This window comes from Rhea americana, unplaced genomic scaffold (assembly GCF_003343005.1).
Source record: "Rhea americana isolate MKP2758 unplaced genomic scaffold, rheAme1 scaffold_27, whole genome shotgun sequence".
NCBI classification, from domain to species: domain Eukaryota; kingdom Metazoa; phylum Chordata; class Aves; order Rheiformes; family Rheidae; genus Rhea; species Rhea americana.
This window is the reverse complement of record NW_028186390.1, coordinates 5919343-5933563: the sequence shown is the minus strand read 5'-3', so window position 1 is coordinate 5933563 and position 14221 is coordinate 5919343. Positions and strand designations below refer to the sequence as shown.

At 40.2% G+C, this 14221-nt stretch overlaps 1 protein-coding gene across 1 annotated transcript in view; it reads right to left on the bottom strand.

Annotated features, from left to right (window-relative positions):
• Positions 1 to 4078: 4078 nt before the first annotated feature.
• ATPAF1 (ATP synthase mitochondrial F1 complex assembly factor 1) overlaps positions 4079 to 14221 on the bottom strand; it is a 10528-nt gene continuing 385 nt past the window's right edge. Inside the window, exons 2-10 of the mRNA XM_085308194.1 lie at positions 14086 to 14219; positions 13687 to 13795; positions 13123 to 13173; positions 12329 to 12391; positions 11156 to 11206; positions 8839 to 8886; positions 6226 to 6321; positions 5555 to 5662; positions 4079 to 4592 (exon numbers count right to left, since the gene is read on the bottom strand). Coding sequence (XP_085164320.1) covers positions 4398 to 4592; positions 5555 to 5662; positions 6226 to 6321; positions 8839 to 8886; positions 11156 to 11206; positions 12329 to 12391; positions 13123 to 13173; positions 13687 to 13795; positions 14086 to 14219 — 855 coding nt within the window. The 3' untranslated portion in view covers positions 4079 to 4397. The remainder of the gene's footprint in view (positions 4593 to 5554; positions 5663 to 6225; positions 6322 to 8838; positions 8887 to 11155; positions 11207 to 12328; positions 12392 to 13122; positions 13174 to 13686; positions 13796 to 14085; positions 14220 to 14221) is intronic.

Here is a 14221-nt window from a genome sequence, read left to right as displayed (position 1 = left end):
GTTATCAGTTCTGACAGCGTAACATTTTTCTGGTAACTTAACATTTCTGCTCAGGATGATGGTCAAAGTACTCTGTTTTGCTCAGCATTACTTTGAATTGGACTGTAAGTCTCCTGCCCTTTCTATGAATTTTTCTCATGAACTGATCCAAATTTACCTATTTTTGTCTTTTACTGTTGTGTTATTACAGATCATAACTAAATGTCATTCAACATTATAAAAGGAGCCCAGGCCCCCGCACATCATCACACTGGTGTGGATGAGGTCATGAAAAGATACTCTTTTAACAAGGAACTTACTCCCCCTCCCCAACCAAGTTAACAAACCTGAGTAGATCAGGTTACGTAAACCGGCTGCCCGTAGTTCAGAATTGGGACAGATCTTCCCTCTAGTGGTTAAACAGCATAGTAAGTGTTGCAGTTACTTTCTCTCCCCATCTGAAGATGAAAAGCTTTATTTTCACCAGCTCTTCAGGCTCAACATGCATCRTAAGTGTATTGACAAGTGGCTTATAGACCCTACAGGAATATTTAGTAGCTTAAAACTGGACTAGGTGCTTATTTGCAGAGCTCCAGACAGACCCACAGGTCTGTGTCTCTGCTACTGCTCGTATGAGCCCATCCCTCTGGTCAGACCATGATGGTCTGCCATGGCCCAGTGTGTCCTGCACACGCAAGAAGCCAGACGGCCACAAGACATAGGTGGCCCATTTTTGAATGCTTGGCCTTACACCAAGCATTTAGTGAGATAGAGAGGATCAGGCCTAGGGTTTAGTAAATCTACTGTAAATTCTACTACAGCACAAATTCTTGTGTGATTTTCCATTCAGAGAGCATCTCAAGACTGGATGTTTCAAAATTACAAGTACTTCAAGCTCTGCTCTTCTCTGCGGGATCCATCTCCACTCCTGATCCCATTAGACAGAATGCTTATGATTCTGCTGTCATTACATCTCTAATAACATGGTAAACAAACSCCTCTTTTCCTCAAAGTCAGATGGAACCACAAACATTGTTCATTTTAAGAGAGCAATAATCARATACAGCATTTCTCAATCTAGGGCCATGGGGTCACAAGGAGCAAAGCCATTAGAACATAGGCCAAGCTGCAGAAGCACAAGATTTTGTCTGATTCTCAGCTGCTCAGCTGATTCTCAGCTCAGTCATAGTGAAGAGAAAGATTTCTTCCCTTTTGCTCTCTTTCATCCTCCTGTACCTTTATTTTCTTATATGTACAATCATGATGAATGGGGAGGTGTCCTGAGGCACCTACCTGGATTATACCATGTTAGAGTGGAAAGAAGTGTTGCTTTCACTACTGATGGACTGCRGCAGAGATCCACCACGGGAAGCAATAGCGGAGCTTATCAGAGAAAGAAGATAGTATAWAAAAAAATGAAGATAAACAATCTCAGACCATACAGGTAAATCCCTCTTGGGAAGAAATGGCAGCATTTCAAGGCCTGAGTGAAAACAGAGGTCAGAATTCAACATCTCTGACCCATGTGAAACACCATCAAAACAAGAGGTGCCATTGGCAAATGCTCTGGTATACCATTTTAATATCCAGAAGTGGAAAAAAAATAAGAACTACTTCAGTGTCCACATTTAAATCCCTCACTGAAACACCGTTGTAAGAGTGAGGTCACCAGAAAGTTTGACCAGGACAAGTTCCCTGTGCACTAAGACCACAGCCTGTCACAACACTGTCTCAGTATTTACCTACGCTCTCTTCTAACATTTTGTTATATTTTAATTCACCAGGTTGAAAACTGACCCTATGGCCTGCTTTTATGCAATCTGGAGCAGCAAAATTGAAAGTAAGGGGGCGGTCCTCTKGCCATGCTGACACTCCAAGGTATTACAGGAATATCAATGTTGCCTCATTTACCTATCAAAAATAAGTCAGTTYAGACAAAAACATGGGAAATCACCCCACTTTCAAGTGTCCAACCTCTGTGGCAACCGGTCTCACCCTGACACAAGGAAGGAACGTGTTAGGGTGTATACTTCCGCATTTTGAGGCACATGAAAACACCTGATGGAAGAGAGTCCTTGCTCTCTCTATCAGTCAATTTACCATCTCCTAGGGCCAGAAAACTGCAGTTCCCCCGTTCACTTGGCGAAAAGGCTGCAAGCAGCATGATCAAGTTTGGCTTTTTAGCTAGGCTCTTATTTAAAAACTGTTCTGATGCATTCAATACAAGAAATGCTTCATTTTCCTTACTTTGCCATTTCTGCCTTTCTTAGGTGCTTGGATTCATTTTTGTCACTAATTACATGACAGGTTGAAAAAATGTCTGTCAAAATTCCAGGTAGTGATTGCTACAGCCTTGTTTCAGAGACATTGCTCTTCTGAACTCAGAAAGAGGCTCAGGTGTAGATCGGGAAGTCCTGAATTTGCTTCCTGTTGCCAGTTATTCATCCAGGGATCTTGCATCTGTATTTAAAAATTCAGTAATTTTGACATCTTCAAAGCAGGTAGTGAATAATGAATCAAAACTGCCCTTACTTCAACTCACTAAGGGAAATGATAAATRGAGCATGAATACAGTAAAATAGGAGTAGAAAGGCTCTTTTATTAAAGTGATCTGCTGTTCAGATCATGACAGCCCTAACGACACTTCTTTGGATTACTCCCCTGCTAYAACCCCATCAAGAACAAAAAGAAGGCATTATCAAGGAGCAAAACCACCTCCTTGGAGCAGAGCCCCAGGAGAAGACAAGCCTCTTCTAGAAACATYTTGTAATTCCCTTAATGGGGAGAGCTCACACCCAATACTTACGAGTTGCTGTTGAGGCAGACCCCCAAAATAAAACCTTATTGTTTACCTGTAGTGCTCACTGAACAATCATCAAATCCAAAGAGCAGGCTRAGAAAGTATGTACTGACAATAAATATTACAGCAACTGACGCCTGCAGTTACACTAGCAAACACCACCACTGTTCAAATTGTTGTATCTGGTCATGGTTAAGGGTAGCATGAAACATCTGTTACAATCCCTGCTCAAAAGTCTTGGTCTCCTTCTAACAGCAGGATGAGTTGCTTAGCCTTCTTGCCTCCGTTTCTCACTTTGGCAAGGGAGGGAATGCTTGTCATCTCCATCAGGCTGACAAAATGATTAATGCTTGTAAGGTAGTCTGGACATGACTGGTAATCAGTCAGTGCTAAGAACTGTTATTCCTATTGATGTGGGAAGTATTTTCAGTGCTGCTCCTGGCTGCCTGTTGTTTACTGGTCTACCTGCACAACAGAGGTTATGTTCGTGGTGTGTACAAAGACTGYGTATCACTTAACACTGCTGTAGCATGCCATAGTCCACAGCCATACAGATTGCCTCTGCTAGGAATTAAAACAAAAAAAGCTCAAAGCAAGAATGCTTTGAGATCCCTTTATGAAAGACAGGTTAAAAAAATTAGTATAGCCTGTAAGCCAGATTCTTATGAATATTGTCATGTTAAATTAGCTGTGCATATTCACACCAGTGCATTTTTTCATGTGAGTTCTTGCTAACAATTGAGAAACTGGCTGATGGCTCCATTAGGGTTATTGTGTCATTTCAKGATGCTTTTATTTTAGATAGTAGCTCTCCTGAAATAGGAAGGAAAGCTCTTTTTTGTCCCTTCAAATATMATTTATAGGCTTGGCTGACTAGATGCTGGTCTGAAAAAAATTATTCTATAAAGCATGCAGTAACTCCTCTACATCACTCCAGAATATACAAAAATAAAACMGTGTTTATAATATCCTGTTCCTCAAGATAAACATGAGATGAAGCAACAAGATGGAATTAATATTCCAATTAAGTACAAYGTTCCCAGAGCAAATCTAAGTCACCGAGCTCTTCAGTCCTCAGAAAAAACAAAAGACACAGAGTATACGTGTGTATAAAGAACACCACAACAGAGGAGTCTATTTTAGCTCACCAGCCCTATTGTTTCCTCGATGGAGTCTGCATGGATTCCACACAAATTAAAAAGCACTGGAGCATGCAATTATAATGGTGGAGGGCATTTAAAATGCATTCATTGAGAAGAAACTTTGATTGTTATCTCTCTCCAGATGTCAATACACTCCTTTAAATAGCTCCCCTTTTGTCATTTTATTTCAGATTTCAAAAATAAAGCATGCAGCGGTCAGTTACAGGAAGGGAAAATAGCTTGTTCTGATGTATTTGCACTAAAGTACAACACTCCACTCTGGCAATTAGTTACGTTGCTTAAATGACCCAAATCATCATCTTGCATCAGTGCCAGACCAGCTTGATTGCCACACTCCCGGGACGTCTCCTGACCCTTTCTGCAGTCAGATCAACTTCACAGAACAAGAGATGGGAACTGCCCCAGTTAGGAAGTCCACCAACTGTTTCTGGCTCGCTTCACCCACAGATCAGGTACTATGACTTGTCAGAGTCCTGACTAGGTCTCAGTCCTTTTCCAAGTCCACTCTGCTCAAGCTCTGCTATAACTGACATGTATTTAAATTCATTCGGTCTGTGGTTGAAGGTTTCCACTAACTCATAGGTCTCAGAACGATCCGTTGCATAGAAAAGCTGCACCTGATTTGCCAAGCACTGTGCTTCCTGGACAACCTGGAAGTTAAAACAAAGAATGTTACCAATGGTTCTCTGTTGTATTAAGGACTCCTCAATAGCTGAAAGGTTGCAATCCAGTCCTGCTACTCATCAAACGATTCAATTGCCAGTTGTTCTAGTTTTGCAAATCTCTTCACAAATGACCTCCTCCTTGTTGTTAACTTCCTTACACGCCTTAGTGCTGTGTCTGCAAATTAGTCTCCTGGAGAGCATACAATTGAGATCAGACTGACACGTCTTTCACGGTTCCTACCCACCTGAAGGCAGTGGACACGCACCGAAGTCTCACCTCCCACTTCTTATGGTTGACCATGTTATGTTACAAGAATTGACTGTCTGCTCTGAGTTATAACAGGGCAAATGCATTACTAGTCATCTTCTCTGCACATAGTTTTAGAACTAGTGTAAGCAGATCAATTACAGTTGGGATGCTTTAGTTATCTTGTTCCACCAGCATAATCCCTACTGCTGTTAGTTCCAGCACTATGCTATTACAGATATGCAAACAGCAGTAAGATCACACACAGGAAAAGGGGCAAAGGCACAAGAAACCTAACGCAGAATTAGGTATCTGAAGATCTCTTGATTTGACTGGCAGCTGGCAGTATTAAGATTCAGAATATTGTTTTAACTTACTGGCAGGTAGCAACAACCTCTTCATTTAAATTTGCTCCCATTAACAAGCAAAAGAACCATTTCTAAATTTTTCAAAACAATAAACCATAATATCCGGTGTAAGAAAAAAAAGAAAGAACACATAAGCTACACCGAGTCGAAGTTTGTTGATTTCTTTCCATCTTTCCCTAGATTACTAGATTTCTTTAACCAAGTCCATTAAATAAGACCCGTATTTGAGAAAGGGTCTTTTAAAGACTTTACTTTCATTTTGCTCTTAATTCAAAACTATAGGAGGAGCTGCAGCATAAAATGAAGGAAGCCAACAAGTAAATTTCTCTTACCAAGAACTTAGAGTCCATTTCTGCTGTCATTAGTACTATGCCTTTTTCCTTCTGCAGCTCAGGGTAATGGTACAAGACCAAGTGGCTAGGAGCAGTTTCACCTTGGGTCTGAAGGAGATAAAGAAACCTGTTGGTGTCCCATAGAGAAATCTAGCTTTCTTGCACATCTTAAGACTTGWCTGCAAAGCTTTTGCTAATTGCTATGCAGATAGCCATTTTTCAGAGGCCAAAGGTCAGTTCTAATTAACAGCYCATTACTCTGAGTACTTATAGTAAAGAGTGATTGGTAGACTTAGGTCAGGCTCTTTCTTGACTGAAGACCAATATGCATGTAAATAACTTGCAATTTCCAGGAAGGCATATGATTTCYCAGCATTTGGGAGATGTGTATCATGTGGGAGAAAGTTTTTCTCAGTAGTTTGTACAAACAGTTCCAAGAAGTTTGGCCCTTGCTTGTATCTTTCAGTCTGTTTGGCTCTGTATCATTCTCCTTTAAAGAGCAACTTAGTACTTGCAAAAATTGTTAAGCACCTATAATTAATGGCATATTTTCCGTTGATCACTCCTTTCAAATTAAGATAGACAAACCGTTTATTTAGCAAATATATCATACTGATATTATATATTTCGGGATCAGAAATTAGTTTTGGATTTTTATTTTAACCACTCACCTGAATATTTATAAGTGAAGTGAAGTGCAATTCTGTTCCTGACCACTGCCCCACAAAGAATTCATAGCCTTCCTTTCTTGGCAAAGCATACAGAAACTGCAGAAAAGTAATAAAAAATAATTCTGCCTTTCACAGAACAAAATGAACAAGAATCTCTACTGGCCTCCAACATAAACTCTTTAGTGAGAGAACCACAAGAGAAAAGGGGTATCTCTGCCCAACTAAGAGTGATAAGATAGTAAGAACTAGACTTTATGACCCAGGAAAGTCGCTCTAATTTGATAACCCTCTGCCCCAAGGCTTCCTCAGTCAGGGYACCATGGAAAAGCTTGCACCACTGTTTTGTGGATGAGCAGAAGACATTAATSGTCATAGCAGACAAGAAAACAGCATTACATTATCAGTATTATTTCATTAGTAAATCATTGATGCTGGGACCTTTTTTAACATAAAAAAACATAGAAAGACAAAGAAAGAGACAAAGGAAAAAGGAGTGAAGAGACCATTCAGACTCTGACCTATCAGTTCATATTTTACAAAATTAACAGCAAAAATTGTCAAATGTAAGATGAGGAGAACTCAAAGTTTTCAAGGCTAGTCCAGGTACTTCACTGTTTCAGAAAAGACATTAAGCATTTTCTCTCTGGAGATTTATAATTTATTTTGCTCCCTATGCTAGGGGCCTGCTCACRTACCACTTTCCCACACCAAGAAAAAGAACAATATGGGAGCAGAAAAACWAGCAAGATATCAAACTGAATGCCAGCGCACTGTGCAGCAATGCACTTAAAACTATAAACAATTTCCCAAGCTCCAAATAATTTAAGAAACCAGATATATTTGATCTTGCTCTTGGCAAGTGCAATATACAGGATCAAACCATCAATCTGGTGAAGTTTCTTATTCAGAAGTACAAAAGCATTCCTCTTCAAGGCAGCTAAGTCTAACTACACTTTGTTTTTATAAAGCAGTGAAGCATTTCATTTGTGTCTTAACACAGTGCAATTTGCACTAAGCCCATGCTTCAATGGGCACATTACTGTAAAGACACTTTATTTTCAAAAGAAAACAATACTAATCCAGCAGCATGTGGTAGGAAACTGCACAAAGATATTCTTTATCTTGTTAGCTGTTCTGCTCCTTTGCAGTTTTTCTTCTTCAAAGCAATAGCATGCTTATTCATACAGAAATCTTCTAATTGCAGCCTACAAGATAMCAATCAACTCATGTGAGGAAACAACGAACATACATCTTGGGAATCCACTCATTTCTGAAATAATACATTAAGCATTCTCACCATTTTATGCTTTCTTGTGCTGTCATACACGAAGACAATCCACAGAGTATTTACTACACCTAATTCTCCCCTTCCTCCCTCTGTCAAAACTGCTGAATTTCAGTGTTCATAGATCTTGCACTACTGAGTTTTGCAGTGTATGCCACAATCCTTTTTCACAACTCACAGTCCCTTAGAGACAGAGTTGCATTATTTACACTGCAGAGTGCTCACCCAGCTTGACTTCCATCCAAAGATCTCGTATTAGTTTATCAATATTTACTAATCTCAGATTGCCAGTCTGTGAAGAAAGTGTAGCTACATTCATTTACAGTCAGAAAATGGAACTTAACAGACTGCAAGCTTCAGTCTGTTTTGTGGACAGAACAYCAACCTATCAATTTCTTAGCTTTTTTCTTTTTAGATAATTCTGCCTTTCTTMTGGCAGTAAACAAATGCGAAAAAAAACCCAGGAGCAACTCACATCCACCATCAAACAAGAGAATACACTTTCTCAATGTACTCATGCTTTGCTCATGCACAGTCTTAGAGGGATGGGAGTTGCAAGGGTAAGTTCTTTTCTATGCAACCACTGTGACAGAGCTGTGATCTGGGTGCAGTCCAAGGTATCTTTTAAATTTGTGCTTATTCCATCCCCCAGGCTCTCTTGTCAGGTGCAGAGAGGGAAGCAGGCAATGGTGACACTTCAGCTATAACTAAGCAACAATTCTTCCAGGTTCCCTTCAAGTAGCCCTGATAAAAGTCTGTCATGGACACAGGCCCTATCCATGGGACAGAAAAGGCCTGCTGCAGAATGAAATATCATCCACATTCAGCCAGAAAAACAAAACAAAACAAAACAAAACAAAAAAAACACAAACCAAACCATACTGGTCGTAATTACGTTAGGTGTAACTTGATCCCCAGCTGATCAGATAAGAATGCTTTAAGCAATAAGGAAAAATATGCAGGAGCATCAATGAAGTTGGCCTTCAAGGCTTGGACCTTCACAACACTGCATGGAAAAGCTTTAATCACAAGACATTAATTACAGAAACCGGAGGCGTTTAGCTAAAACTATTCCCTGGGAGATTTTGTTCTCTAGTTTCTGAACTCTATGCATCTTATATCTAGATCAAACCACTTGATATTTATGAATAGTCATAGTCATTGCTTTTATCTGAACACTAAGACAGATATTTGAACACCTGGCTTTATTAATCAAGTCAATGTATGAGTCTGAATAGCGCAGGGTCAAAAGTTTAAGAATTAGGCATTAGACATRAGAAATTCATTGCAGTTATATGTATACACATTTAAGTTTCCATTATACTTACTGATGGACATTTCTGGGCTCGCTTCCATAATAAATCAAACTTCTCTGCCTTTGAGGAAGGGAAATTAAGAGAAATTAACTTTCCATAACACAAAAGTGCATGCACAGTTATCATTCAGAATCATCTTATTAACCTTTATAGGGTACAACTTGTAGGTACCTAAAGGTCTCACTGTGGGGAACAGTTAACAATGAGTGCATGGAAAAATACATTTAGTTCTTCGTTATCCCGATGTCACTGTCATCCCATTTTAACAACGCTGTCTCTGAGAAGCAGCAGCAAACTCCAGGAATCCAAAGTTTTTATTCCTTGGAGGGTGGGAGGCCCACATTTTAGGCTTACATCTTCTTTTTGTAACAGCTCCACTGTATCACATGGTATCTATAGCTGAGCAGGATGACATATCCCTGGCCCCAAATTATGGATTTTACATCAGAAAGTTATCTGTTCTTCAGTACTACAACACAGCTCCGACACTTACTTAAATCACATACTCACTGCTTTGGTTTATATCAAAACCACAAACACATTTGGTAACACTGATGAAACCTGGCAGTCTCATTCACCTGACCTCTATGCTGCCCTGAATCTCTTGCCTGCTCTTCTCTTCCCAGCACTATATATTAATTCCTAGCATAAGGTGTTCAGGGAAAAAAAACAGATGCTATTCATCAACACAGAATTCCTCCATGTGTGCTTCTGAGCACTTSAGAACTATACTACTGCATTCTTACAGCCAATAAAAAACTTCTGGCAGAAGACATATAGCTTCTTCCCCTGATGACACCATGAACTACTTCCCTACTTACTCAAGATGTGGTTTGCGTTAAAAAAACTTAGAAGCTTCCAAAGCTTCTCTGAAAAAACAGTTCAGCAGAAAACAATGGCAACCCCACTAATGCAAGACCTACACCATCTAATCTTCTAATGTTCAAACAACAGTTGAATTCTGTATCACTTTGTATGTCATATTTTGCAATATTAAGAASATTGTTGACAATAAAAAAATCACATTCTTAAAAGATTAGGGGCTGTCAATCTTAAAATTAACTGTGCAGATTAAGTTGACTCTGCAGGGTCCACACGACATGACAGCTTTAAATTGAACAATCCCCACCACCATACACACTCCCTGGGAAAAAAAACARCAACAACAACAACAAAAACAACACTATTAATTTAGTTCACATAGTAGGAAAAATTTACTAGGTAAGAAGCAAAGCAGTACTTTGCTTTACACTAACTAGTTTGAGGCCTTTTGCTCCCTCTGTCCCATCTTTTTTATTGTAGTGTTCAAACCTGCTCTGAAGATCTTGGCTTTTCATTGGCCCTCTACTGCATTCAATGAGCAATTCAAAATATTTTCACCACATCCACATGGAAAGCACTAAGATCTCCATTTTTCAATGGGAAGACTAAGACACAAAGCTGCTTGACTTCAAACCCCATGATACGATCTTCAGAGCACACAGCATCATGGCACAGACCATCACATTTAGAACACAGCCTCCCACTGGCTTCAGCTGTAGCCCTAAGGGCTTAACACAACTGCAAATCAAATAACAGATCGAAAAAAGGAGATGATTTCGAGAAAACAAGGAACACACAGTTTGTACCCAGTTATGAAAGGACAGCTTTAAAAGAACAGGATCACAAAGAGACTCTGATATTAAAAAAAAAAGAGACAGACAGACAGACAGACAGACAGAGAYAGAGCGCGCCCCTCAGTCTAACACAGATTAACAACAACTATCATTTTTTAAAGTTATTGGGAATAAGAAATAAGATCTTATCATAGGAAGCACCACACAATCTCGATGGAAGATAGTGCTATCAATAATTTTAAATGAAACTAAGTCATAAGCTATTAACTAAGAGCAGATTATTAACTAAGTGCTCTAACACTCCTACATTAAAGCTCTAGGCTAGCTGCCTGTGCTGCACGGAAGAGGAAAAAAAAATGAGCCATTTGAAAAGAATTTATATGGAAATATAAATGCTACCTCAGAAGACAGTAGGGCTCTGCAAAGACTCTTGGATGTTCAAAATAAAAAAAGCCTGAAATTCAGGCCAGGTGTGCAGAAAGAAGTACTAGCTTTATTTAGACCAATTGATGTAAATGAGAGGAGAAAAAAAAAAGGATAAACGTTTTTGGAAACAAAACCTTTCTTTCAGTCAGTATATCACTTATCCAAAGTTAGTTCTTGGAACCCCATTGTCCTTCAGTGATTAGTTTTAAAAGCAACAGAATCACAGCTAAAAAGGAGAGCTTTTTACACTGACCTCTGGAATGCAAAAGTACAACAGAATTACTTACAGGAATAACAGCATAAACTGTGTCTTTTGCAGAAAAATACTGATTCCAAATCTGTAGGAAACAAAGGAAATCAGCTATAATTAAAATCTAGATATTAAAATCTAGCATCCAGAAGTAACATTAAATGCTTTAAAGAGAATTCCATTTGTCAACTGATTTTTGACCATAAGCAGTTTAACAGCTCATTTTTCCTCTATTTTTAATCAAGCCTGACTGACTTTCCTGCTAACGCAATACGCTCTCACTGATGTTCCTGAGTACTTGCACCAAATGTCAGATCTCAGCCAGATAACAGAAACAAGCAGTCAGCTCAGAGGCAGCTCAAGATTTACTAGCTTACAGAGGTACTCTGACATTTTTTACATCATGCAAATGACTTTTTCTTTTTTTTAAGTAAAAAGAACATACAGAATTTTCAACAGAACACAGGCATTTGTACCAGTCTCTGTTCATGTAATCTTTTTCCTCACCGTATGAGTTATTGCTATCTACATAAAGCTTTCAAAAAGTCCTTAATAAATGGACAAGTACAAGTAAAATTCCAGAGTCCAAGACTTTTGTAGTTGCTGCTCCTCAGCCCTACGTAACTAATAAGAATTATCAGTAAAATCTTTAAACAAGGAAACAGAAACAGAGAAGTTGGAAGGAAACTTAAGAGTTATCATATTTACTCCCTGCTGTAACTGGTCTGACACCACCCTCTGCAGAGCACATAATCAATTCTGTAACATTATTGGGAGAGTAGTTAGGCTTCTGCTCTGCAAGTCCTGAGAGAATGTTCTGGTGTGCAAGCTGATCCCCGTAAGATGCCTGCCACTACCAGGATGTCCCCTTAYCTGCCTTCAAAATTGACAGGAGTTTGCTGATGGCGATTCAACTGCTACATACTAAATGATCACAACAACAAGGTTTACAGTACAGACAGTTCTTGAATGATTGAGTCCAGATGTGAATTGATTATTATAAAGGAGGTACTTTGCAGGTGGACTTACTTAAGTATGTACAAAACTATTTTCTACTATTAGCATGCATATTAATGCGGTTTTTATAAATACATATCCATACCTATGTTTCAYTTTTCAGTCATAAAGCTATGTAAGATTTCTATCATTACACACAGATTACTATTAAGCATAGATGTGGAACAAGGTTCATTCCATTTAAATCCATCACCTGTTTTATTTCCTCTGCTGATTTTTCTTTCACCATYTCAACATGAAGAATTGAATCAAGAGTCTGCAAGACAGAGCATAAGGAGTCTGGCATAACAATATGTTCTCTGGTTCATGTGAGAATACAAAATGAATGGATGCAATTACAGGGAGCAAAATGAGAATATGGGAACTAAATTCAATTTACACTATGCCTCAACATTCCTAATTGCCAAAGAAACTGGTAAATCATAAATASTAGAACTGAAGAGGGGGTTCACGCACTGAAGTGGGATAGAAGAGCTTCTGCCAGGACACACATTACACTTTGGTCCAGTACTGCAGATCTCTAATGGCAGCAGCAAGATGAGCTGCAGCCTTTCCCCATCAGCCATTTCAGAGATATGCTCTGTTGGCAGCTTTGCACAGAAAATTTGCAGAAACAGAAAAACGTTAGTGAGAATAAAACCATCCTTCTGTCCCTCTGCTGACTAAACTTTGGAAACACGTCTATACACAGTAAAAGCAGCTTAYCCCTTTTCAATTTATTACTGCGTACACTCAGTACAGATTCCCTAACTAGCAGGAATTCAGACAGAAATGACTGGATAWGGAAAACTCAGCGCCAAAAGTTTTCAGACTTGAAGTTGATCCCAATACTAAATAAAAACTTACAATGAACTGCAGCACAAGRAATATTAATTCTTCTGTCTCAGGAAATTCTTGGTTAAACCATTGATGGTAGCAATCACAGTTAACATACATCCTTGATTTGACAGTACATCCTTTCCTAGCATTCAGGTTCATTTGCCTTACCTTGTCTTTTGTGAATCCTCCCTTTGATGTCTTTGTGCCAAAAGCTTCTGCCTAGAAGAAAACATTTTTTTTAATAGCTAATACTTTAACACCAGATTGCCTTTCCAGCCACGCATAGCATGCGTGCTGATAAGCTTTTTCAAGTATGCACTCATCTTTGAGACAAAGATACTTGGAATGTGTTTTATTAAAGTAAATTACTGATGRGTAAATGAGATGAGTGACTTAATGCGAGTTATGAATTACTAGGTCATCGCACATTTTGGACCTAGTATTATTGAACATTTTTTTCATTTGCTACAGGATGACGAAAGCAAGATCATGCCGCTTCACCTAGCCAAACTAATCTGGAATGGATCAAACTCTTAAACAAGACACAGAACCTCCAACCTRAAAAACAGCAAAATAATATGCTAGAATACAAAACAATGTTTTTAGGCACCGGAGAGTGAAGTGTGGCTCGTTACCAGGCCGGATGCTGCGTATTAGTCGTGTGATGCAGGTGCAGCACAAATGACAGCTACAGCTTCACCACAGGCAAATTTCAGGGCGCGCCGGCCTTGCCTTTTCATCCACGCGCCTGATGAACTCCGCTTGCTTGGAATAGCCCACAGGCTGCTTTTTCACTTCACTTCTTTTCTCCATACGGGATTCAAACACATCCGGGCTGGACCTGAACCAGAAAAGCGGCTGTTAACGCGACCGACTGATTCCGCTCAGCCCTCCCAAGCGTCTCCGGCGGCACCGGCTCACGCTCCCTCCTCCCGTCCCCGCAGCACCGACATCGCTACGGCCGCTCCACTCGCCGCCGTYTTTCCTCACGAAGCCGAGTCGCGCGCGGACTAACGGCCGCGCTGCATCCYGCCGCCGCCGCCGGCCACGCGAACGGCGACTACGGCGCGAAACACAAACAACGGCGACGCCGCGGCCTCCCCTCCCCGCCCCCGGCCGCCTCCCCCGCACCTGCGCAGCTCCTGGAGCTTGTGGCGGTACTTCCCGTAGAAAGGGTTGTCCTCCAGCGCCGCCTCGCCCGGCCCCGGCCCCGCCAGCTCCCGGCACGGCGGCGCCAGCAGCCCCAGCGGCCTCAGGGCGGCGCGGC